Below are 27,114 nucleotides of genomic sequence, written 5' to 3' on the forward strand. Positions count from 1 at the left end.
AGCAGGAAACAGAGGCAAGGTCCACAGGCCTGGGCGCCTGCACCTGTGCGCAGGGCTCGCAGGTGTGTGAAAAACGCAGGCCCTGGGGACCCAGTGGTGGCCCCTAAGCATCCAGGCACAGTCAGGCGTAACACATACACAGAAGCACCATCACCACCTGCAGGGTGGCAAGTGCAACCAAGCAACAAAAAGTGGGCGGAGAAGCAGAACAGACTTCAGATGGTCAGTTCTGGTCTAAAGGGGCCTCTATAAGGAGCTTGCATTCCGACCTAAGTGCGGCTGGCACAGGTGCCTGCCTGACCCATAGCTCGGATCTGCCCCTTCATACTACTTCTGCTTCCTCATTTCTCGCGGCCGAAGTATTCTGAAGTAAACTAGGCAAACTACAACAAACTACCACATTTCATCCCTAATACTTCAACATGCATCTCTAAAAAGCGGTATCCTACAAAGCCACATTTATCATACCTAATAATACCATCTAACACCTAGTCCATGTTCAAATTTCCTTAATTGTCCCCAAAATGTCTTTTATATGGCTGGTCTGTTCAGAGTTCAGCCAAGGGTTACAGGTCTCTTCAATCATTTTCTTCATTTAGATGGAACCACCCTGTCCATCTCCTACTCACCCCACCCCTCCTTTTTGGTCTTCATGATACTGACCTTTCTGGAGTCCAACCCAGTTGTTTTCTGAGAGGCCCCCTCACACTCTGGATTTGTCTGAATGTTTACTCAGATGCACTGCACTCCAAGCTGCATCGCGGTAGGAGACACCCAACATCTGGCTGTCCCACGTGAGTGAGGCTGAAACCAATCATGGGTGAGGTTGTGACAGCCCGTCTCTGCTTTGTAAAGATGTTTCACACCTCGTGACTACTAAGTAATCAATGGGGTGATTTCTCTGCTGGTTGGTATCTTGTTGTTTTGTTTAAATTAAGGTAAAATTCACCGTGTGTAGAGTGAGTTTTGACAAATATATACACTCACATAACTATGGCCACAATCAAAAGAATACATCCCCCTCACCCCCTGCCAACCTGGGAGTTTGCCCACGCACCCTGCAGCCACCACTTCCACCCCACCTGCTGCCGGTCCCTGATCTGCTTTCTGTCCCTATGGTTTGGGCCTTCTCCATGCTACCGCATGAATGGAATCGTCAGTACGTAGCCTTCTGAGTCTGGTCTCTCAGTATGATGCGTTGAGACCATCCATGTTATGCTCATCAGCTGTTTTTTCTGACTTCAGAGTAGTATTCCGTGTTTACCCAGTGTTTATCCAGTTTCCAGCTGAGGGGCGCTGGACTGTGTGAAAGCATTCCTTAGCACCCCGCAAATACCGTTTCACATCACATAAACTTTTCACCTAATGGCTCTACCATCCCCAAGGACCCCTGCCTCAATCAAGTATTTAAGCAGGAATTACAAAATGGTGGTTTTCTCTCACTCCTTGTACCTTTGTGGGAATTCTTCTGTAAAGAAGAGCTTTACCTGTTTGACTAAGGCCATTTGATTGTCCTGAAATGTTAGAAAGACAGGATAAATTCTGTATTCCTTCCCTTTAATGATCAATTTTCAGACTAAGAATCTGGTGCACTAACATCCAATGGTGACAAATTAGGACTCATTTGGGATTTTTTGGTGGTCGGGGGGGGGACTTTGTCTTTTATAGACTCTTTCCTATTATCGATTCATGGATTTTTTTTTTCTTACATTCAACACAAGTAAATCCATTGCCGTCTTTATCTTCTCCCCCATTTAATGGAGTACTTATCAGGCACCAGAACTATACACACACAGGAACATAATTCCCATCCTTAAGAAATTCAGAAGGATAAAAGAGGCAAATGAGTAAATACAAAATGACAATGCCTTATTACAACAGCAGCGAGAGATGCCCCTGTGAGATTCTGTGACAGCACAGAAGAGGGAATGCAACCTGGGAAATCAAGCAAATGTGAAACATTTGAGCAAACTTAGAATTCCTGTGACTTCCGCCTGCTGCTTTTTGTTTATTCCATTTCTCTCTGGTCTTCCTCCTGCCCTCCTGTGGGTGACCTGAATTTTTAGAACTCCAGTTTGACTTATCAGTATGGGTTTCGAGTGCAATACATTGCATGGCCTTTGAAGTAGCTGTTCTAGATATTATACACACGTACTTGCCACAGTTCACTGGTGTTGACATTCTAAATGTAGGAATCTCACCCCCTTTCCTGTTTATAATAACCTTGCATGTTTCCTCTACGTACCTTGAGAACCACATCCAACAATGTTTTATGTTTTGCTCCAGCTGCTGAACATAACTTGAAATGCTCAAGGAAAGTCTAACTGTATCCACAGCTTCACACCTTCCATCGTTCCTCCTCCCTGATGTTCCAAGATTCCTTATCATTTCCTTCCTGTTCAGAGAGCCTCCTTTTGCCTTTTAATTTTTAGGTTAGGTCTGCTGGTGACAAATCATATTAGTTATCCTTTATCTGAGAATATCTTGATTTTCCCCTTTTACTCTTGAGGTAGTTTTTGTGGAATACAGAATTTTCAGTTGACACTTTTCTTTCAGACCTGAAAAATGTTGTGCTTCTCCCTTTTGGCCTCTATGCTTTCTGGCAAGAAATCCACTCATTTGTTTCCCCCCCATAAGGTAACATGTCATTTCGCTCTTGCTGCTTTCAAGATTGTTTTCTTTAGTTTTCAGAAGTTTGTTGTAATGTTGTACCTCAGCATGGATTTGTTTGGGTTTAACCCATATGGGATTCATTCAGCTTCTTGATTCTGTAGGCTTGGGTCTTCTGCCATATGGGGGAAATTTGCAGCCATGATTTCTGTGCATGCTTTTTCTGTTCTGCCCTCTTTCTCCTCACCTTCTGGGACTCTGATGACGTGAATATTAGATCTGATGTTACAGCCTGCAGGCTCCGAGGCTCTGATTGTTTTCTGTGTGTTTATTTCCCAAACTAATTTCTGTTGTTCAGATTGGGTAATTTCTGTGATTATCTTCAAATTTATGGATTCTTTCTTCTGTTGTTCAGTCCAGGTTATTTTTACTTTGATTGCAGATTTTTCTAAAACTTCTCATTCTTTTTATCTTCTATTTCCTTGTTAAGACCTGAGGCATTTTTATGACGGCTACTTTAAAATCCCTGTCATACAAGTCGGGAGTTATCTTAGTGTGGGCATCTGTTTTTTCTCATTCAAGTTGAGGTGTTAGCTCTCGGTTTGTTTTTTTGAATCCTGGACATTTGGGGTATTGAGATTTTGGATCTTATTTAAATCTTCTTGGAGCACTTGGGGGGTTCAATTGGTTAAACATCCGAGTCTTTGTTTCAACCCAGGTCATGATCTCAGGGTCGTGAGATCGAGCTTGTATCTGCTTAAGATTCTCTCTCTCTCTCCCTCCCCTGCTTGCATGCAAAAAATTATATATCTATTTTATATTTTGTATATGTATATACATATAATATATGCATGCATGCCAGGTGGGTGGAAGAGGGACTGCAGTTTCCTTGCGGTGTGACTGGAGGACAGCAGCTGCCATCTCTAAGTTTCCCATCTCATCAGATGGCCCCTTTCCTGATCCTCTCCTGATCCCCTGATCCCACGCTGTGGCTGGGGCTTTCTGTGTGCTGGGGTGTCTTGGGTTGCCAGTCTCTAGCACCCAGCCCAGGACACATGGAGCAAAAAGAAAACCCAAGGACAGCTCTGCTCTGCTGTTCTCCAGTTCCGGAGGATCTCAGAGAATCTGCCTTCCCTTCACCTTATAGAGTCTTCTGTCCAAGGTTTTCAGCTGCACTTATTGGGAGGAACAGGGGAAAGCGCATCTGCCCCATTTTTCCAGAAGCAGGGGGCAGGACTGGAGTCAGTCCTTAACTTTTTGATGCTTGAAACTGTCACATCTTTGGCCAGTGGAACGAGCTGGCTCCTCCTGACGGCTCTCATCGTTGTTTGGTAGCTTCCCTGCACCGCAAGATGTTCTCAGGCCACTTGTCTTAGCTTAGGATACTGTCACAGACCCCACAGACTGGGTGGCTTAAACAGCAGACATTTATTTCTCATAGCTCCAGAGGCCGGGAAGTCCAAGAGCAAGGAGCTGGCAGATTTGGTTCTTAGTGACGGTCTTCTCCTGCTTTGCTGTTCTCATGTGGCCTTTTCTTGGTACACAATTGTGGGGAGAGAGCCTTTCTCCTCTCCTAAGGGCACTAATCCCTTCATGAAGGTCCCACTCTCATGACTTCATCTAAAACTAATTACTGTCCGGGGCACCTGAGTGGCTCAGTGGGTTAAAACTAATTACTGCCCAAAACCCCGTCTCCTAAAACCATCTCATTGAAGGGGTAGGGCTTCAACAAGGAATAGGGGGTGGACACACATATGCAGCCCCTAACCCCACTCCTCTTGCCAGTGAGTGGTTCAGGCACGGGCCCTCCTCTCTTCCAAACGAAGATGGCAGGAAGAGCGAGGCTCTCTCCCTTCTCTACTCGGGGCATCCGGCACTGGGGCCGTGAGCTTGCTCCCAGCCTGCAGACATGGCCAGCACAGGAGGCAGAGCCACAAACACTGCAGGACTGGGAGCTAGAACCCTGATTTTCCGATCTGCAGACAAGCTGTTTCATTTCAGTCCTCATTCTGCCTCACCCCTGACCTGCCTCAACCAGCTGCTGAAAAGCGAAAGCGAGTAATGGGCCAGGGAGGTCTGGATGTCACTTGGTTCCTCTCACAAAAACCTTTCATCTGAGCCAAAAAGAAACGTGCGCACGCACTCCTTTACACTTCAGTTTATTCTTCCTGCTCGTCAGCACTGCTGACAAGTGCCCTTCACGGGGCAGGGAAGGCAATGCTCGAGAAGTCCTCAGAATCCTTGTGCTGAATTCTCATGGAGGAACCTAGCAAGCCAGAGATCTGGGAGGCCAGGCCTCCAGGGTCCCGGAGTTAGTTGCGGCCACCCACGAAGAGGAGTTTGGAGGGCAGCGACGCAACACAGGCCCCAAACACCCTTCTCTTCAGCCCAGGGAGCTCATCAGGGTCTGAGCCTGCTTCAGTTCTGCAGAGGGAAGAGGTGGGCAGGTGGGTGGCAGGCTGGTGGGATCTGGGAGGGCCCCTTCCCCTTCCAGGGACAGCTGAGTCTCACCAGCGAGGAGGACCTGGAACTTGTCAGCTGAGAGGGACATGGTCACAGGCTGGGCTGCGGCGCCCGAGGCAGCTGCCACCTCCAGCTTCAGGTGCACCATGGGCTCTGCCACAGCCCGAAGCAAGCTGGAGCTCAGGGTGTAGTCCACCCGCCAGCCCACAGCTGCCAGCCTGTTCACTGTGAAACGGGGTGGCCGTCAGGATCACAGACTGCTGAGCCACACAGCCCTCAGCCCACACCCAGCTCCGCTCTCAACCCTTCAAGGCCGTGTGGCCTTTGAGAACCTCTCCTCCCTCTGACCCAGAGAAGGGGCTCAGTAATCAGTAGTGAGATTATCCACAGCCGGTCTCAGAGGAAAGAAATCTGGGCTGGAGTCAGGAGTCCTGGCTCCGTGACTGCCTGACATGTGACCAGGGTTAAGTCTCCTTTCTGAGGACCAGCACCTCCCACGCAGCATGCATCTTCTAGAACGGAGCCCAAACTCCACCCCGGCCCCTGCCACACTCACCACGCAGGCTGCAGGCCCGCAGATGCTCCTGTAGGGGGCTTTGCTTCTCCTCATAACAGCGACACAGGCTGGCCGCGTGCTCTGGGGACAGAATGGAGGCCCCTTGATGTAGCCGGTGGGGGCTCAAACTGCTCACAGGGCGGGTGTCAGGCTCCCAAAGGGCAGGGCACATCTCAAAGCCACTCAGCCTGGCCTGCTGTCCAGCACCCCAGGCACACAGGTCCCCCGCCCGCCTGCCTGCATACCCGTACCTTTAGGGAGCCCCAACTGCTGCAGTTCACTAGACAAGGACTCGCCATCCACGCTATGCTTGGCCGCACTGGAGAGGATGAAACTCAGCACTGCCACCGTGGCCTTGACATCGCCCGACTCTGGGGGGACCCGTGGGTGGGGTAGGGGGGTGTCACTGTGGCCTTGGCCACCTTCTTGTTGCCCCACTATCTTCAGCTCCCAGCGCCCGGGCCTCCTTGAGCCATGAGCACAGCTACCGCCTCCCCAGGAACAGGCAGAGGGCAGGACTGGCAACACAGCTCCTTCCCTGGGGCTCCTCTGCTGAGCAAGTGTGGCAGGACAGGCTGCTGGGAGGGACCTCTGTGCTAAGCCCCGCTGAGCATCCACTGCGGCCCAAAGGTCTGCGGACTGAGCGGGTACTCACCAAACCTGGCATCGGCGGTGAGCTTCAGGATCTTCTCGTACTATGGGGAAAGGAGGCCCTCAGGGGGTGCCAGGCCCCTGCTCACCAGCCGCCTGCACCCCAGTCTGCATCCTGATTGCTCTCTCCCACCCCCGCCCCCGGTTCTGGTGCACTTTCAGGGCAGTAAGGATCAGAGGGTCATGGGACAGTGGGGTGCTGGGCCCTGCACTCACGTCAATCCCCTGTCCCAGAAGCTCCTTCAGCACCTGGCTACACAGCAACCTCAGCTTCACGGAGGACTGGAGGGGAAGGCCTTGCATGAGCCAAACTGGCCCACCCCACCCCTCCACGCTGCGGGGCTGGCCACATGATTAGAGTCACACAGCAGGCTAGGACAAGCTGAGGGCACTGAGGCCCCAACCTCAGAGGGACCTCACCACCCTCCCTCCCCAAAGCCCCTACCCTCAATCCCCGCCTCCCACCCTAGAAGACCCCGTGCACTCAACAATCTTGGCCAGCGTGCTGATCTCCGCCAGGACCCAGTCAGGACAGTCCAGATCACCACAGAACCGGAACCTCTGCACAGGAGTGAGGCAGGCGGTCAGGATTCAGGGCTCAAGTGTGGCCAGGGGTCTCCCACATTACTGCTCTTCAGGGACCCCTGCTTCCTGTCCAAGATGGATGCCCTCTGGCCATTTGTTCTCTCCTATTACCAGGCTGTTTAGAGAACCCCCTCATGGACCCACCTGCCACCAAACCTTGCTGTTGCCTATCCTAGGCATTCATGTGCTCAGGAAACACTGCCTGTGGCAAACTTCTCTGTGGCAGACCCCACTCTAAGCGCTGGGAGTACAGAACAATGTCCTTGTCATGACGTCAGTGACCTATCACCTCCCGCCCAGCTCCAGCCACACTGGCCTCCCTGCTATTCCTGCTACACCAGGTACTCCCCATCCTGTCCTTGCTGCCCCTCTGCACGTCCTGCTCTCTCACCTCCTTCTGGTCTCCACTCAAATGGGCCTTCTCTGACCTTCCTTCCTTCCTTCTTTTTTCTTTCTCAAGATTTACTTACTTATTTGAGACGGCACGAGAACACGAATGGGAGGGGCAGAGGGAGAGGGAGAGAGAATCTCAAGCGGACTCTGCACTAAGCGCAGAGCCTGACCCCGGGCTCAGTCCCAGGACCCTGAAGATCATGACCTCAGCTGAAACCAAGAGTTGGACACTTAACCAACTGAGCCACCAGGCACCCCTGCCCATACTTTCTAAAACAGCCCCTTGTACAAAGGAGTTTCAGAGGCCAGTGGGTATGTTCATTATCTTGATCATGGGAACATATACATTGCAGAACTTACTGAACTGTACATTTATATACATGTGTTATTACTGATTTTATCTCAGTAAAGCTGTTCAAAAATAAAATAGCTCTTCTCCATCATGCTCTAGTCCCTAACCTTCTTTCTTGATCTCCACAGAAGACATCACATTTATTATTTCCTCGAGGTCTGTCTCCTGTTAGAATGCAAACCCATCCTGTTGGCCACATCTTGCCAATATCCTCCATTCCCAGGATCAACTGTCCTTCGGCCCGTCTGCCCGGCAAAGCTCCAGAGCACAGCAACATACATGGCCAGCTTCCCACACCTCTTACATGCGGGTTGCTTACAGATGCTGGGAACAAAACCCCACAAACCAAGGACACCTCACACCCACATTCTCCTGGGTCCTCAGTGCAGCCTGGCAACACCATGTCCCCTACTTGCCCCAACCAGTCACCTTCTCGGTCACGTCAGACCTGCTCCACGATCCTTCAACCACCAACTCTCTTGCGGTTTTTCACCTGAACCCCCAGCACTGGTGCTTCTATGCGGGCTTCCCATGAAGTCCTCTAGCTGTGGTCCCAAATGACTGTCATAAATCTGGCCTTCCTCTCCCCAACTCCTCAGCAGCATCCCACATGAACCTGTCCTCCCTGGTGAAGCAGCATGCAGGAGAGTATTGTTCCCTGTCCTGGCCTCAGTCTCATTTGCTGGCTCACCCTCCTTCCCCCAACCCCCAAATGGTGATCTCCGCACACTGCCTGCATCATTACTCTGGGGCAGGAGCCTGGGACAACTGATGAGGTGACAGGGCATTAAGGATAGTCTTGCACTTCTGTCTCTATTTCAGGAGTTTTTCACCTTTTTCTGCCATAGCCTTATCTGGCATCTGGTGGAGCCTATAGGCCTTCTCAAAACCATGTTTTTAAATGCATAAAATATACAGGATTGCAAAGGAAACTAAGTTATCAAGACAGTCAAATTGGTGATGCGATGTTTCAAGTCTAATACCCGTAACTTAAAAACAATGTGGATAAATATGTGAACAATGTCACCAGCTGTAATACGATACGAAAATAACTAATTTCTATTAGTGACAAAGTCAGAGGTGCTATGAATAACGGGGGTTGGCTGCCAACATTCATAATGGAAGGAAATGCTAAATTTCAGTTTGAAGTTAGTGAAAATTAAGATGTGAGATTTTTCCCAAGTTCATGGGCCCCAACTTCTACTCACCAAAGTCATCTGCCATCTCTGCGCTATTTACATTTTTTACAAGAATGTGTTCCTTGTGTAATTTCTTAAAATGCTGGCATTTCTCTAGGTTCTGCGCTAGGTCTTCTGTTCCCAATTCACATCACTGAGATGTTACATGTTTTTAGGCTTACAAGGATCATCTTTGTGCTGACTCCCCAATTTATAACTGTATTGTAGCTTCTCTTCTGAGCCTCAGACCCTTAAATTCTAGCCAGCTGCACCTGATGGCTAGCAGAAACCTCACACAGAGCTGCCCATCAAAGTTAACTTTTGGTCTTCGCACTGAAACCTGCTCCCCTTCCTATGTTTCCCACCCCACTGAACACCACCACCCAGGAGCCAACCCCAGTCACCCCGCCCTCCCTTTTCCCTCATGCGTTCCCCCACTTCTATCTCCACTCTCTCCGCCCTAACTCGGGTCACCACCATCCCCTAGGGGTCTGCTCCCCTCCTGCTCCCTCCACAAGTCAGCCAAGAGGATTTTCCTAGCTTCCCAGGGCCCTCTTCTTAAAGTCTAAACTCCTTTCAGTGCTCTCAAGACCCAGCAGGATTTGGTCTTTGTTACCTGTTGAGCCTCATGTTTCACTAACCTCCAGGTGATACCCTTCCAGCTAGGTTACCTGCATCCTAGCGAGCCATGCTCTCTCTCACCTGAATGCTGTTCTCTGAAGATAGAGACCCCCTCCCCAAGCCTCCTAACCCCTGGTACACAAACTGCACTGCAGCCGGCCAGTTTTCTTCCCTGCCCCCACGCCCTCTGGTTGCTGTCACCCTCAGGAAGCCTTCCTAACGCTACACACATGACACAGTTAGGTCCCCTCCCCTCAAGTCTTAATTATGCCTGCCAAGTCAAGCCTCCTGCAGCTTACGCCCCAGTGCCTGGCCCGCTGGATGGTGCATAGTAGGCACTCAAAGTCTGTTGAAGGAATACATGGATGGAGCTGTTGAGAAGTCCCAACCCCACGTCTACTCCTTTCTGCCTCTGGGAAGGATGGAAAGACTTCCGAACAGGGCGTAACACTGAGCCTAATTCTATGCAAGTTGTTCTCCAGGTCGCACAGGAAGGCCGGGAAGAGGGCACCTTTGGGAGGTCGTCCGGGGGCGAGTAAGACCTGGAAGCGTTCCCGTTCCAGGCAGCATCCACTTCCAGCCCTGGGAGGTGCGGGCCCTTCCCTCCCGCCGAGGAAGCACCGGGACTCCAAGCTCGTGGCCCCCCAGGCCCCCCGAGCCGGACGCTCAGCCCTCATGACCGCACCCAGGTGTCTGCCAAGGGGCCGGGACTGCCTCCACCTCCCCGCCCCGGCGCTCAGTCTCCGGTGGCAGCAAAGGCGAGAGTCGGGGCTCTCCCAATCCGCCCCGGCGCCCCGCCTCCCGTCACCCCGCGGCCCTCACCATCTTGCCAGCAAGCCGACCTGGGTTCTCCTCCGACGCGCGCGCACAGCTGACGCGACGGTCACGTGGTGTGGGCGGGGCCTTCGGGCTGGGGGCTACCCGGGCCGGTCCGGGGGCGGGGCCGGGGAGAGTGCGGGTGGCCGCTGCTGGAGCTTCCGGGGAAGGCTGATGAGCTCACTGTCTGTCTACCCAGAACCCTTTCCCGGAGGTGACCGGTGTCAATCCCCCTCCCCGACCCGGTTTAGTTAGAAAAGAGGGCGTGGGAGTCGTTGAATGTGTTCGACTTAAGGGAGCAGGAGTCCGGACTCCGGAGCACTTAGAATGATTCCCTTGTGAAGGGGGATTCAGGTCGGTCCCTGTTCCCCGCCAGTAAGCCGTGCCCTTATCGATACCTATGGGCTGTGGCAAAAGGCGTTTAAAAATTTTTCCTGAAATATGATACACATACAGAAAATTGGACGTATCGTAAGTATAAAGCTTAAATGAATTTTCATAAACTGTACAGCCCACATCTCCAGCACCCAGATAAGGAAACATTACTAGTAAGCCGCATAGCTCTTTCGAGTGCCTGAGTATTTTATTTCATTTTGATGAATTCCCCTTAGTTGCCTTAGTTACAGTTGACTGTAACAATTGACATGCCCAGAACTCTCCCTGTGGCTTCACCAACATTAGATCTTTATCTTGGTTTTTCTCAATGGAATAGGAGAAAAATAGGCTGTTTTAAGTTGCATTAGCCTGCTTACTGGTGAGTTTGAACAGAAGATGGACTAGGAAAACTAAGTTTCCAATATTCACTTAAAGAGGTTAAAAAAAAAAACAAACAAACCAGCAACAACACCAAAAATACCCTAGAGAATAGACTAAAAAACCAAAGAAGAAATTGAACAATTTGAGATCTCTTTTCAATTACACATCCCACCCCGCCTAAACCAGGCCCAGCTGGTTTTATTGTTGCAGCCTTTCAAGCTTTCAAAGGACAGAACCCATAGCAATTAAACTGCTCCATAAATAGAAAAAGATGGAAAGCTTCCCAATTCATGCTAAAATCGATCTCATTTATAAAGAGCTTTTTAAAAATCATAAATGTCGGCATGTTGAAGTCAACGATGTGTTAAAATACTACATTATGTCAAAGAAAAACTTCATCTTAAGAATTATAAGACCAGCTCAACTTCTGTTTCATTATACTAATAGGTTGAAGAAGAACACAGTTGATAAGACTTGGAAAACCAGTTTTGATTCAAAAGGAGAACAAAGAAAAACTGGGAATAGGTGGAAGCTGCCTTAAGTTGATCGAGTACTTGAAAAATGAAAAAGCAAACATGAGACTTAACATCAAAGTATTTAAATCCGGAAACCAGGCAAAAGGGTGTCCTTTTAATGTCATACTGAAACATTGTCTCACAGATTTGTTTCACAAATAGAGATTGACTATTTAGAGCAGTGGTTCTCAGACTTTTCAATGTGTCAGAATCACCTGCAGGGTTTGGGGAGACCAAGGTGTGTCCCACCCTCAACGTTTCTAATTAAATAAGCCTGGGATAGGAAACGAAAATGTCCGATTTCCATAAGTTCCCACGTGATGCTGATGCTTCCGCTTTGAGGACTGTGCTTTGAGAACCACTAATGTAGGAAAACGTACCTGCAAAGTAATGTGATAATTTACAGATTTCTGTCTAGGAGAAAAGATAATCCCCAAGAGTACAGTTTTATCGCCCTGTAAGACATCAACAAATTTTCTAATTGGGCACACTAGAAATGCTTCTCAAAATGTTACTTGAACTTGCTTTACCATCTTACTGAGTCCTTTTTTTTATTATTATTTAAAGATTTTTATTTATTTATTTGACAGAGAGAGATCACAAGCAGGCAGAGAGGCAGGCAGGGGGTTGGGGGAAGCAGGCTTCCTGATGAGCAGAGAGTTCGATGAGGGACTCCATACCAGGACCCTGAGACCATGACCTGAGCTGAAAGCAGAGGCTTTAACCCATTGAGCCACCCAGGCGCCCCCCTGAGTCCTTCATTGATTAAATATTCAACACTCATTCTTTCATTATTTGAATGATAGTCATGCTTTTTACTTTTTGCAGATTAAACTTTGAGAAAGTATACTAGCCCTGAACAGGAAATACTCGTATACTTCAATACTAGACGAGACCCATTAAAGTCTGGAGCAGTCATGTGCCGGCATTACTGTGATCCAACATTATTCTAGATGCTTAGGCCAGTGGTTCTCAGCTGGGGGTGATTTTGCCTCTCACGGGTATTTGGTAATGTCTGGCGATATTTTTCGTTGTTACCACTAGAGAGTGCCGCTGGGATCCAGAAGACAGAGGCCAGAGATCCTCCTAAACATTCTACGCGGCTCAGGACAGTCCCCCATAACGAAGAATTATCTAGCCAAAAATGTCAATAGTGCTGGTGTTAAGAAACTCTATTCTAGATAAGTAAAACATGGGAAACCACTAACATAAATATTGGAAAAGAAAAAACTCATATTTGCAGATGACAATCTATCTGAAAAATCAAAAGAAGCACCTGAAGAAAAACTAGAAGTCACAGAATGCCATTTGCGGGGGGGGGGGGGTTGGGGGGGGGGGGATGGGAGGAGTTGGGATGGCGGGGGCGGGGCGGGGGGGCGTGTGTGGTGGAGAATTGTGTGAGGCTCTCCAGGCCTACCTGGGGCAGAGGAGAGTCAGAAACCCACAGGTAAACACTCACTTGTCCTAGCCATGTCCACCTCACAGGTGAAGAGCTAGAGGCAAGCAGGGGAGCCCAGGCCACATCTGTCTGACTTCCTATCAGCCTGCGAGAAAGCCAGAGGTCCAACTGGAAGGTCTTGAGAGCCCTGGCCCAGTCCTGGTTTCCCTTAGGGAGGTGAGGCTGGAGGAAGGGCAGGGTCAGTCCAAACCATTGAGCCCATGAGGGGAGGACTCCAACCGGAACCCAGGAACCCTGGGACTAGCTGAAGACCCTATTCATTTGGTTCACATATGGCGGTGGGAAGCCATTCCAGCCTCTGGCCAGGATGAGTTTTTGGCTTCTAACTCCAAGGCCCACCTTACCTTTCCCTTTTATCTCAGCTGGCTTCCACAGTTAAGCACCCCCACGTCAATGGTGAGTGTCTCCCTTAGTTCTGGGGGACTGGGGAGCACAGGCACCAGGTCAGCTCCTTGGGCTGGACCAGATGGCCAGTCACAAACAAGCCCCAGTGCACCTTCACCATCAGCTGGGCCCTCCTGGACCACAGAGCCGTGTCTGGGGGCAAGGTTGCTCTAGGGTCCTGGGGGGATTTCAGGGATGAGTCCTTCCTGAGACTTACACCTCCTTGCAGCTCGCACAGCAGCAGGACCACCCCCAGACCCACTGCAGAAAACACTGAGCTTTGTGTCCACCCCAACTCTTACCCTGGGGTCCCTCCCCAGGGGGCTGCTGAAAGGGGAACTGATTCTATCTGTTGGGGAAAGGTCATAGGAAGTCACCTCTTTCAGGATTAGCCCTTCTTTCCTTCCTTCACTCACTCACTGACCACATACCCACTGATCACTTCTCAATGCCAGGCTCTGGGGTGATAGGTCAACCAGAGCCTCTGTCCTGAGGAGTTCCCCTCTCTGAGACTGTGATGTCCTCCGGTGGGCACCCAGGGCTGGGGGAAAGTTGAGGGGCCTCACTCATAGGAGGTGATGATGGTGGGTATGAATGTGGAGGGGGCAGTGGGAGCAAACTTAGGATGAGGGTGTCCAGGCAGAGAGCCCAGCTTGTGCGTGGAAGCCTTCCTGATTCTGCCAACTATAGTCAGTCTTGGCTAGATCACAAGGAAAGGCTTCACGTTTCTTAAAAATGATATTTAACTCATTAAAATTACATAACTAGGGGTGCCTGGTTGGCTTAGTAGAGCATGGGACTCAATTTCGGGGTTGGGAGTTCAAGCCCCACATTGGGTGTAGAGATTACTTAAAAATAAAATATTTGAAATGAAATAAAAATAGGGGCGCCTGGGTGGCTCAGTGGGTTAAAGCCTCTGCCTTCAGCTCAGGTCATGATCCCAGGGTCCTGGGATCAAGCTCCGCAGAGAGCCTGCTTCCTCCTCTCTCTCTGTCTGCCTCTCTGCCTAGTTGTGATTTCTCTCTGTCAAATAAATAAAATATTAAAAAAGGTGTTTAAAAAATGAAATAAAAATAAAATTATATAACTAAACATGAATATCATAATAAAAATCACAAAATACAACTAAAAGGCAACCCAGAGTATGGGAGAAGATATCTGCAAATGACATAACCAGCAGAGGCTTAGTATCAAAAATATGTAAAGGACTTATACAACTCAACACCCAAAAAACAAATAATCCAATTAAAAATGGGTAGAAGATATAAACAGACATTTCTCCATTGAAGGCATACAGATGGCCAGCAGATACATGAAAAGATCTTCATCATCACTCATCATCAGGGAAATGCAAATCAAATACACAGTGAGATCTCACCTTATACCTGTCAGAATGGTTAAAATTGAAAACACCAGAAAAAAGTGTTGGTGAAGATGGAAAAAGCATCTCTCTTGCACTGTTGGTGGAAATGTAAACTGGTGCAATCATGGTATAAACAGTATGGAGGTTTTTTAAAAAGTTAAAAATAGAGCTATCAGGGCACCGGGGTGGCTCAGTCATTAAGCTTCTGCCTTCCACTCAAGTCATGATCCCAGTGTCCTGGGATCCAGCTCCATGTCAGGCTTCCTGCTCAGCAGGAAGCTTGCTTCTCCCTCTCCCTCTCCCCCTGCTTGTGTTCCCTCTCTAACTGTCTCTCTATCAGATAAATAACTAAAATCTTTAAGAAAAAATGAAACTATCTTATGATCCAGTAATTGCACTACTGGGTATTTACGCAAAGAATACAAAAACACTAATTCAAAGAGATATATGCACCCCTATGTTTATAGCAGCATTATTTATAAAAGCCAAATTATCAAAGCAGCCCAGATGTCCATCAATTAATGAATGGATAAAGAAGATAAAGAGGGGTGCCTGGCTGGCTCAGTCAGTGAAGAATGACTCTTGATCTTGGGTTATGAGTTCAAGCTCCACTTTGGATGTAGAGATTACTTAAAAATCTTAAAAAAAGATGTGAGATATATATGTAATGGAATATTACTTAGCAATAAAAAAGAATGAATCTTGCTATTTGCAATGACACAGACAGAGCTAGAGAATATAATGTTAAGTGCAATAAGTTAGAGGAAGAAAAATACCATATGATTTCATTCGTATGTGGAATTTAAGAAACAAAACAAGTAAGCAAAGGGAGAAAAAGAGAGAAAAACCAAGAAACAGACTCTTAACTATAGAGAACAAATGACAGTTACCAGAGGGGAAGTTGGGATCTGGGTAAAAAAAGGTAATGGAGATTAAGGAGTGCATTTGTTGTGATGAGCAGTGGGTGATTAAAATAAAAACCTAGGGCCACCTGGGTGGCTCAAAGGTTTAAGCCTCTGCCTTCAGCTCAGGTCATGATCTCAGGATCCTGGGATTGAGCCCCACATTGGGCTCTCCGCTCAGCAGGGAACCTTCTTCCCCCTCTCTCTCTGCCTGTTTGTGATCTCTCTGTCAAATAAATAAATAAATAAAATCTTTTTAAAAATAAATAAATAAAATAAAAACCTAAAAAAATTTTCATTTTGAAATTAAAAAGTCATCAAAAATCACAAAATAGGGGCGCCTGGGTGGCTCAGTCCTTAAATGGCTGCCTTCGGCTCAAGTCATGATATCAGGGACCTGGGATCAAGCCCCACATTGGGCTCCCTGCTCGGCAGGAAACCTGCTTCTCCCTCTCCCATTTCCCCTGCTTGTGTTCCTTCTCTCACTGTGTCTCTCTCTGTCAAATAAATAAATAAAATCTTTTTAAAAAGTCACAAAATATAGAAAAGTTAAATAAACAAAAAATTAGTAAACTTCTTCTCTCCCCCAATTACTTGCTCTAACAACACTTTGTTTCTTTTTTCCCGAACGCACATGCAACTGTGACATAATAAGAAATATATATTTGGTTTCTGCTCTCAGTTCCTGACAGAGAGCAACTAAATCCCTTGAAGTTTCCTAGGTAATAGGAGCCTCTTTTGTTCTAATGAGGTGATTCTTAGTGGGTTCCTGGACAGTTTTGTGATGGGGATTGGTCATGAATACCAAACCATGATGAGAAGCTTGTTGGAAAGGGGCTAGAGATTGAGTTAATGATTGGTAGTGCCTTCATGACAAAGCTTCCATGAAAATATCTGAACCACATAGAGCTTCCAGGTGCTGGGTGGTAGCTTATCTCAACTCAATGGAGACAAAAGTTCCTGCTTTTGGGACCTTTCCAGATCTTGCCCTATGTATCTCTTCATTGGCCTGTTAACTTACACTCTTTATTATATAGTAAACCAATGAGCATGTTTGCCCTAATTTCTGTCATCTGTTGTGGCAAATTCACTTGAGGGGACTGTGGAAACCTAGATTCATAGCCAACCAGACAGGAATGCAGGTAACCAAGGAACCCACTACTTCAATTGCTGTCTGAAGTGGGGGCAGTCTTGTGGGACTGAGGCCTTAACCTATGGGTTCTGATGCTAACTCAGTATACAGTGTCAGAATTTAATTAATGGTAGGACACTCAGCTATTTTATGAATCTGCTTGTATTGACTAGTTTTTCTCTTAATTTTTGGATACATTTTCTTCTTCACATGCCTATAATACTTCTTTATATGTTGAACATTGTGACTATACATTGTAGAAATTTAGACTATGTTATCTTACTTTAAATAGTGTTGAATTTTGTTTTGGAAAGCAATTAAATTACTGATGGATTAACTTGATCATGTATATCAAGGCTTGGTTTTAGGTTTGTTAGGGTGTGTCTTTTTCCATTTTGCCCTTATTCCTAGGGAATCTTCCTTACTCCAAAAGCATAGCCTTCTAGACCCTCGGGTGAATGTCTGGGATGCTCACCAAGACCTCTCCACTCCAGCTGGGTCAGAATTCCAGTGTCTCCCCAGGATCCTGTTTCATTCTCTATGAACAGGATCCTGTTTCACTCTCAGCTCCCTGGGAACTGTTTTCTGCTAAACCTCACAGAGTCTCAGTTCACATATTCACTGTTTAGAATTCGACCAAAGAGCTGAGGAGAATACCTGTAAGATTTCTGGGGCTCCTTCTTTGTAACTTCTTTCTGGCACTCTACCATACACATTTTGGCAGCCCTGAACTCCAGAAATATCTCTATTTCTCCGACCAAGCAGGATTGATGCTGTCTCCCTGAACTCCACCTTCTTGTGCCATCATTTGGGGCTTGGAAAGTCTTCCAGGCAGAAAGATGTGAAACCCACTTCGTATTATTACCTTCTCTCAGAGATTGTAACCTTGCACTATCTATTGCCCAATGCCTGAAGAGCATGTCTTTATACATGTTGTTCAGCTTTTTAGTCTTATGATGGGAGGCTATAATCAATATTTTATCATGGTCACAATCAGAAGTGCTGTTATTCATTCCATTTTAAAAAAGAAAATAAAGACCAACAATTCTAAGAAAAAAGAGAAAGACATATAAAAGTTCAAAGGAAAAAAATGCTGATTCTCCTGACACATGGAAAAAGATGCTCAGTCTCCCTGATAAGAAAAATACAGATTATGACTAAATGGAGGGTACCTGGGTGGCTCAGTGGGTTAAAGCCTTTGCCTTCGGCTCAGGTCATGATCCCGGGGTCCTGGGATTGAGCCCCACATCAGGCTCTCTGCTCAGTGGGAAGCCTGCTTCCCCCACCCCCCTCTCTGCCTGCCTCTCTGCCTACTTGTGATTTCTGTCTGTCAAATAAATAAATAAAATATATTTTAAAAAAAGACTAAATGGAGATACTTCTACTTATGGCCATTATGGAGTAATAAGGACTAGATTTACATCTCCCCTTGAACAACTAGAAAAACTGGACAAAATACATAAAACAACAGCTCTCAGACGTTAGAAAGTAGGTAGAGCAGAAGTATGATTTCTAAAAGAAGGTGAAACTTACATCTTCCTCATTTTACTGCTATAAGCAACTAACAGCCTGCAACCCAGGGAAGGGGAATCCAAATAAAGCCCAGCTCTCTTGCTGAGTTGAGATGGGAGACTGGAGTTTAGGAAGGTCAAGGCAGATAGAATCTGAGGCAGAATACCAGAGAGGAGGACACTTAAGAGACAGAGCATGAGTGAGCACATTCTGGAAAAATACAGAAGATGCCTGAAGTATTTGGCTCAATACTGACATAGACACATGTGAAAGAAAACAAGTATGGAGGGGAAAACTGAAAAGCAGAAGACCAAACAATTCCCAGAGCTTATAAGAGACTAGAAATATTTCCTATTTTCTCTAGCCAGAATAGGAACACCTCCTAATACACAGGACATTGTATAGAATCCTTTAAAAAGTTTTGTCTTAACAGGGATGCTCAAATAGCACTGGGATAAAGGCTGGTCTGAAACTGTCCTAACAAAGCTTAAAAGCAAGCCTTGAATAGATCTAATTTTTTTAAAGTAACTTAAATGATGTGGGAACAAAGTTCAAAACTATTTGAAAGAAAATGACTAAATTCAGTTTCTACATCAGAATCACAGTGTCTACCACCTAGTCAAAAATTACCAGGAATGCAAAGAAGGAAGATAGGAGCCATAACAAGGGGAAAAATCAATCCATGGAAATAGACCCTGAAATGATAGAGTTGATGTAATTAGCAGATAGGGACATTTAAAAACAGTGGTTATAAATATGTTCCATGTGTTCAAGAAGGCAGGGAAAAATCTGAACACGATGAGAAGAGATAAATGGAAGATATTTAAAAAGGCATTTCTAGAGACAAGAAAAGGTCAACAGATGCGTGGGATTAACAGATTAGTCATTGCAGGAAAAAAAGATCAGTGAACCTGAAGGCAGTGAACTTAAATAGAAGGTATTCAAAATGAAATGAAGATAGGAGACCCATTACAGTTGATCATTCAGTTTCTGTTGCAGTTCTGCCATACTTATGATTCATTTCCATGCCTAACTTCCTGCCCATTCTACTCTCCAGGGGCAGGAGAAGAGAGTTCCTTTAAATCCTGTCTTAGGGGGCACCTGGGTGGCTCAGTCAGTTAAGTGTATTCCTTTGGCTCAGGTGGTGATCTCAGGGTCCTGAGATTGAGCCTTGTGTGGGGCTCCCTGCTCACCGGGGAACCTGCATCTCCGTGTCACTCTCCTTTGGCTTTCTCTCTCTCTCTATCTCTCTCAAAAATAAATAGGTAAAGTCTTTAAAAAATAATAAATAAATCCATCTTTGGCTATGAATGGCCTCTCACTAGCAAAAGAGAGAATATTTCTTTTATTTATTTATGTACTTACTTACTTGTCAGAGAAAGAGAGAGAGGGAGCACAAGCAGGGAGAGAAGCAGGCAGAGTGACTAAGTCTGCCATTCTATTTATTTAGAAAAAAAGTAAGTTGGTTGACTTTGGAGTATTCTAGTGAACCAACTTTTATTGTAAAAACTGGTAAATAAAATGGAAAGAATCAAGTATTTTTTCCTGCCTTTCACATAAATTATACTTTAGCATTACCAAATAAGAGAGTGGATGAGGGAAAATTATTTTTTATTGTGATGAAATACACATAAAATTTACCAACCTACCCATTTTTATATGTGCAGTTCAGTGGTATTAAATATATTGACACTGGGGACGCCTGGGTGGCTCAGTTCGTTAAGCCGCTGCCTTTGGCTCAGGTCATGATCCTGGGGTCCTAGGATCAAGTCTTGCATCGGGCTCCTTGCTCAGCAGGGAGCCTGCTTCCTCCTCTCTCTCTGCCTGCCTCTCTGCCTGCTTGTGTGTACTCTCTCTCTCTGACAAATAAATAAAATCTTTTAAAAAAATAGATATATTCACACTGTTCTGCAGCCATCACTACCATTTCCACAAGTTTCTGTCTTGTAAAACTGAAAGTCTGTACCCATTAAACAATAACTCCTCATTCTCCTCTCTCCCCATCCATGGCAGCTGCCATTCTGCTTTCTGTCTTTACGATTTTGATTACTATTAGTACCTTACAGAAGTGGAATTATACAATATTTACTGTTTATGATTGGTTTAATGTCACTTAGAATCATGCCCTTAAGGTTTGCACCTGGTATAGTATATTGCAGAATTTCATTCCTTTTTAAGACTGTGTAATATTCCATTGTATGTATATACTCCATTTTGCTTACCCATTCATCTGTCCATGGACACTTGAGTTGCTTTCACGTTTTAGCAACTGGGCATAATGCTGCTTGTTTGTAACATGAGAGTACAAATATCTCTTCAAGATCCTGGTTTGAATTCTTTTGAATAAATACCCAGAAGTGGAATTGCTGGATCATATGGTAATTCTCTTTTAAATTTTTTGAGAATCCTCATACTGTTTCCACACCAGTGGTACCACTTTACATTCCCACCAACAGTTCACAAGGGCTCCAATTTCTTCACATCTTTGCTAATGTTTTTTTTCTGGTTGTTTGTTTTTCTATAGTAGCCATTCTAATAAATATGAAGCGATACCTCATTGTAGATTAGCGTTGCATTTTCCCTAATGGTAAGTGATATTGGGCATCTTTTCATGTGTTTATAGGCCATTTGTATGTTTTCTTTGGAGAAATGTCTATTCAGGTCATTTGCCCACTTCTGAATCAGGTTTTTTCGTTGAGTTTTAGAGTTCCTAAACTTTTAGGAGTTTAGAATTTGTATTTTAGATATTAATCCCTTGTCAGATGTATAATTTGCAAATCTTTTCTCCATTCTGTGGGTTGAATTTTTACTCTGTGGATAGTAGTCTTTTGAAGCATAAAATCTCTTAATTTTCATGAATCCAGTTTGTCTATCCATGTCGGGCTCCCTGCTCAGCAGGAAGTCTGCTTCTCCCTCTCCCCTTGTTCCTCTCCCTGTTCATGCTCTGTCTCTCTTCTCTCTCTCAAATAAATAAATAAATAGAAAAATAATCTTAAACAAATAAATGTAAATGGGGACATTACTCACCAATTCTACAGAAATAAAGAGGTTTGTAAGAGTATGGTGAACAATTGTATGTTAACAAATTGGATAACCTTGATGAAATGGAAGAATTCCTAGAAACACAAAACCTATCAAGACTAATTAATGAAGAAATAAAAAATCTGAATAGGCATATAAATGGTAAAGACATTGAATCAGGAGTCCAAAATCTCTCATCAAATGAAAGTCCCAGACTTGATGGCTTCACTGTTGAATTCAACCAAAACCTTAAATAAGAACTAATATCAATACTTCTCAAACATTTCCTAAAAAATGGAAAAGGAGAGACGCTTCCTAACACTTTCTCTGAAGCTGGCATACCTTGGCACTAAAGCCAGAAAAAGACACTGTACTAAAACAGACCAACAACCCTCAACAAACATTGATCCAAAAATCCTCAGCAAAGTGCTAACAAGCAGAAGTCAGCAAGCATATTAAAAGGATATATCCCCAGGACGCCTGGGTGGCTCAGTGGGTTAAGCCACTTCGGCTCAGGTCATGATCTCGGGGTCCTGGGATCGAGTCCCGCATCGGGCTCTCTGCTCAGCAGGGAGCCTGCTTCCCTCTCTCTCTCTCTCTCTCTGCCTGCCTCTCTATCTACTTGTGATCTCTCTCTGTCAAATAAATAAAAATAAAATATTTTAAAAAAAAAAAAAGGATATATCCCCAAGACCAAGTGGGATTTATTCCTGGAATGCAAGGATGGTTCAATACATGAGAATTGATCAATATACCACACCAACAAAATGAAGGGAGAAACACTTGATTATTTCAATTGATTCATTTGAAAAAATTCAACACCTTTTCATTATAAAAAAACACTCAACAAAATAGGAATTAAAGGAAATTACATCTATATAATAAAAGCAACATATTAAAAACCCACAACAAATATAATACTCAATGGTGAGAGACTTTTCCTCTAAGATCAGGAACAAGATATGTATTTCCAGGGGCGCCTGGGTGGCTCAGTGGGTTAAAGCCTCTGCCTTCGGCTCAGGTCATGATCCCAGGGTCCTGGGATCGAGCCCCACATTGGGCTCTCTGCTCAGTGGGGAGCCTGCTTCCTCCTCTCTCTCTGCCTGCCTCTCTGCCTCTCTGCCTACTTGTTATCTCTGTCTGTCAAATAAATAAATAAAGTCTTTTAAAAAAAGATATGTATTTCACCACTTCAACTCGACATATTACTGGAAAGTCCTAGCCACAGCAATCAGCCAAGGAAAAGAACTAAAAGTATCCAAATTGGATCCATTGGGCTGGATCCCAAGACCTTGAGATCATGACCGAAGCCAAAGGCAGATGCTTAACAGACTGAGACACCCAGGCATTCCTCCTGCCATTTACATTTCTGATTTTAGAAATTTGAGTCTTATTTCTTTTTTTCTTAGTCCATCTAGTTAAAGTTTGTCAACTTTTTTTTTTCAAAAAGAAGTGTCTTTTTTAAAAAAAAGATTTTATTTATTTATTTGACAGAGAGAGAGAGAGCACAAGTAGGCAGAGCAGCAGGCAGAGGAAGAGGGAGAAGCAGGCTCCCCACCAAGCAGGGAGCCCAATTCGGGGCTCGATCCCAGGAGCCTGGGATCATGACCTGAGCCGAAGGCAGCCACTTAACTGACTGAGCCACCCAGGTGCCCCAAAGTTTGTCAACTTTTTAAAAGAGATCTATTTATTTATTTGAGAAAGAGAGCATGCACATGCATGTGAGTGGGGGGTGGAGAGGGAGAGAAGCAGACTCGCCACTGAGCATGGAACCCAATGCAGGGCTTGATCTCACAACCCTGATATCACAACCTGAGCCAAAATCAAGAGCTGGATGCACAACCAACTGTGCAACCCAGGAGTCCCTCAACTTTCTTGATTTTTATGAAGAACCACCTTTTGGTTTCATTAATTTTTCTGTTTTCTAGTCTCTGTTTCATTTTTCTTAGCTCTAGTCTTTATTCTTTCTCCCTTGTACTAGTTGTGGGCTTAGTTCATTTGTTCGTTATTAGGTTGTTGATTTGAGATCTTTCTTGTTGTTTAGTGTAAGTATTTATAGCTATAAATTCCCCTTTAGCTCCACTTCTGCTTCATCCAGTAAGTTTGGGTATTCAGTTTCATTCACTTCTAAGTATCTTCTAATTTCCATTATGATTTCGTCTTTGATCTATTGGTTGTTTAAAAGTGTATTGTTTAGTGGAGCTTGGGTGGCTCACTCAGTCACCCAAAGTTATAGCATATTAGCTTTTACACTAATAATTGTGTTTTTTTCATAAATGTAAGAGTCTCTCAAAGTGGGTAGAAAACAAAAAGTACAGTTGCAAATCAAGATTCTTAAAATATCCTTTTATACAATAAAAGGATAGGCTGAGTAATATTCCATTGTATATATTTATATAATAAAAGGATATTTTAACAATCTTGATTTGAGGGGCGCCTGGGTAGCTCAGTGGGTTAAAGCCTCTGCCTTCGGCTCAAGTCATGATCTCAGGGTCCTGGGATCGAGCCCCGCATTGGGCTCTCTGCTCAGTGGAGAGCCTGCTTCCTCCTCTCTCTGCCTGCTTCTCTGCCTACTTGTGATCCCTGCCTGTCAAATAAATAAATAAAATCTTTAAAAAAAAAGAATCTTTTTAAAAAATTTATTTTATTTTATTTTTTTAAAGATTTTTTTATTTATTTGACAGATGGAAATCACAAGTAGGCAGAGAAGCAGGCAGAGAGAGAGGGGGAAGCAGGCCCCCCGCTGAGCAGAGAGCCCCATGCGGGGCTCGATCCCAGGACCCTGGGATCATGACCTGAGCCGAAGGCAGAGGCTTTAACCCACTGAGCCACCCAGACGTCCCCCCAAAAAAAGAATCTTGATTTGAATATTGATCTGGGCAAAAAGAGACAAAAATTAGGAACTTTGCATGATAGACTTACTGGACATTTGGTAATTTTAACAAATTGTTAATTTCACCTTTTAGGTCTAATAATAGTCATATACTTTTATTTTGTTTAAAAAGAATCATTATTGGTGCGCCTGAGCATCTCAGTTGGTTAAGCATCTGCCTTTGGCTCAGGTCATGATCTCAGGGTCCTGGGATCAAGTCCTACATCGGGCTCTCTGCTCAGTGGGGAGCCTGCTTCTTCCCTCCCTCTGCCTGCTGCTCCCCCTGCTTGTGCTCTCTGTCAAACAAATAAATAAAATCTTAAAAAAATAAATAATCATCTTGAAGATACACATACTGAAAAATTTATAGATGATGTTATATGAAGCTTGGGATTTGCTTCCGATAAGTCAGTAGAAGCTGGGTATGGAGAGTATAGAGGGAGCAAGATTATTTGTATTTGGTAATGATTGAAAATGAGTGATGGAAAAAAAAATGAGTGATGGGATCGTTATTTTCTCTGTCTCTGTATAGATAGAAAATTTCCATAAAAAGAAAAGTTAAAGAAGTATAAATCTTCCTCCAGAAGGCTGTGTGTGCTGCATACATGCATGTGCTGTATGTATGAACTGCGTACAGGCCTCCCTCACCATCTGTAGTTTCATTGTGTGTGTATGTGTGTGTCTTTCCCTTTCTGTAGTTTGACCTGTAGTCAAGCATAAATTGGAAGCAGATGATTGTGCCCTATGTCAGTCACTAGTTGCTTAATGCTACCTCATAGTGTCCAAGACGTTCACCTCATTTCATGTCACTATATAGGCATTTTATCATCTCACGTCATCACAAGAAGGGTGAGTAAAATATAATATGATATTTTGAGAGACAGAGTGACCACATTCGTAGAACCCTTAAAAGAAAAAAAAAAAAAAGACAGTTGAGGGCAACTGGGTGGCTCAGTCATTAAGCCTCTGCCTTCAGCTCAGGTCATGATCCCAGGGTCCTGGGATTGAGCCCCGCATCAGGCTCCCTGCTCAGTGGGAAGCCTGCTTCTCTCTCTCCCACTCCCCCTGCTTGTGTCCCTCCCCCTGCTTGTGTCCCTTCTGCTTTGTCTCTCTTTGTCAAATAAATGAAAAAAATTTTTCAAAAAAATGGGAGTTGACACACAATATTACATTAGATTCAGGTGTATGACATAGTGATTCAACCACGGTGTTGTGCTATTCCCATAGCAAATTTAGCTACCATCTGTCACCATACACTGTTACAGTATCACTGGCTCTATTTGTTTTGCTGCACCTTTTACCCCCATGACTTACACACCCCACCACTGGAAGCCTGTATCTCCCCCTCTCCTGCATCCATTTTGGCTATTCCCCCCCAACTCATCTGGCAACTACCAGTTTGTTCTCTGGATTTATGGGTCTGTTTCTGCTTTCTTTGTTTTATAGATTTCGCTGGCCTGGTTTTTCCTTTCTCTGACTTATTTTGCTTAGTATAATGCCCTCTAGTCTCATCAATATTGTTGCAAATGGCACGATCTTATTCTTTTCATGGCTGAGTAATATTCCATTGTGTCTATATACCACATCTTTATCCATTCACTTACCAGTGGACACTCAGGCTGCTTCCAAAACTTAGCTATTGTAAATAGTGTTGCAATAAATATAGGGGAGTGTGTATCTTTTCAAATTAGGGTTTTCATTCTCTTTTTTTAAAGATTTATTTGAGAGAGAGAGTGTGTGTGAGAGAGAGAGCATGAGTAGGGGGGAGGGGTAGAGGGAGAGGGAGAACTAGACTCCCCGCTGAGCAGGGAGCTCAACTCGGAGCTCGATCCCAGGACCCTGGGATCATGACCTGAGCTGAAGACAGATACTTAACTGACTGAGCCACCCAGGTACCCATGTTTTCCTTGTCTTTGGGTAAATACCCAGTAGTGGAATTATGGGATCATATGATATTTCTTTTTTTTTTAAAGATTTTATTTATTTATTTGACAGAGAGAGAGAGATCACAAGTAGGCAGAGAGGCAGGCAGAGAGAGAGGGGGAAGCAGAGCCTGATGCAGGGCTCGATCCCAGGACCCTGATACCATGACATGAGCTGAAGGCAGAGGCTTAACCCACTGAGCCACCCAGGTGTCCTGATATTTTTAGTTTTAAAATTTTGAGGAACCGCCATACTGTTTTCCACAGAGGATGCTCCAGTTTGCATTCCCACCAACAGTGCACGAGTGTTCCTTTTTTATCCATATCCTCACCGACACTTGATATTTCTTGGTTTTTTGGTACTAGCCGTTCTAACCGGTGTGAGGTGACATCTGGGTGACATTTGGGGTTTGATTTGCATTTCCCTAATGATTAGAGACGAATATTTTTTCACATACCTGTTGCTATCTGTATGTCTTCTTTGGAAAAATGTCTATTCGGTTTCTCTGCCCATTTTTAAATTGAACTGGTTTTGTTTTGATTTGATTTGATTTGATTTGTAGAAGTTCCTTATATGTTTTAGATTAACTCCTTTTTAGATATATCATTTACAAATACATTCTCCCATTCTGTAGGTTGCCTTTTCATTTTGTTAATGGTTTTCTTCACTGTGCAATCTTTTTTAGTTCCAATTGTTTATTTTTGCCTTTGTTTCCCTTGCCTGAGGAAACATATCTAGAACAATGTTGTTAAGACCAATGTCAAACAGATTTCTGCTAATGTTTTCTTCTAAGAGTTTTATTGTTTTAGGTCACACATTTAGGTATTATTTTATTTGGGGGGGACGCAAGGAACTGCCCCAGCTTCATTCTTCTGCATGTAGCTGTCCAGTTTTCCCAGCACCTCTTATTAAAGAAATTGTCTTTTCTCCATTGTATATTCTTGCCTTCATTGTCATAGATTAATTGACCATATAATTGCGGGTTTATTTCTGGGCTCTCTATCCTGTTCCATTGATCTATGTGTCTATTCTCGTGTCAGTATCATACTG

General features: G+C 44.9%; 1 protein-coding gene across 5 annotated transcripts; it reads right to left on the bottom strand.

Moving 5' to 3' along the window:
- Nucleotides 1–1,848: 1,848 nt before the first annotated feature.
- Nucleotides 1,849–10,279, bottom strand: COMMD4 (COMM domain containing 4). 5 transcript variants are annotated; one of them, XM_046009975.1, is made up of 8 exons: nt 10,232–10,279; nt 6,770–6,841; nt 6,497–6,562; nt 6,285–6,324; nt 5,881–6,000; nt 5,630–5,710; nt 5,122–5,298; nt 1,849–5,034 (listed from the first exon to the last, which is right to left on the bottom strand). In XM_046009975.1, exons 1-8 carry the CDS (start codon nt 10,232–10,234, stop codon nt 4,994–4,996), a joined length of 600 nt encoding a protein of 199 aa, XP_045865931.1. In that variant the 5' UTR covers nt 10,235–10,279; the 3' UTR covers nt 1,849–4,993. The 5 variants fall into 5 exon arrangements, with proteins under 5 accessions (XP_045865931.1, XP_045865930.1, XP_045865932.1 ...); XM_046009974.1 differs by having other exon boundaries at nt 6,746–6,841; XM_046009976.1 differs by lacking the exon at nt 6,497–6,562.
- Between the last annotated feature and the right edge of the window lie 16,835 nt (nt 10,280–27,114).

Source organism: Meles meles, chromosome 6 (genome assembly GCF_922984935.1).
Source record: "Meles meles chromosome 6, mMelMel3.1 paternal haplotype, whole genome shotgun sequence".
In the NCBI taxonomy this organism is placed as follows: Eukaryota; Metazoa; Chordata; class Mammalia; order Carnivora; family Mustelidae; genus Meles; species Meles meles.

Bases quoted from the DNA above. Each gene is read 5' to 3' on its own strand.
- COMMD4 (XM_046009974.1), bottom strand. The intron at 6,563-6,745 runs GTGGGAGGCGGG...CTTCCCCTCCAG, and splicing joins AGTGCACGGGGTCTTCTAGG to TCCTCCGTGAAGCTGAGGTT. The intron at 5,299-5,629 runs GTGAGTGTGGCA...CCCGTTTCACAG, and splicing joins GCGGGCCTGCAGCCTGCGTG to TGAACAGGCTGGCAGCTGTG.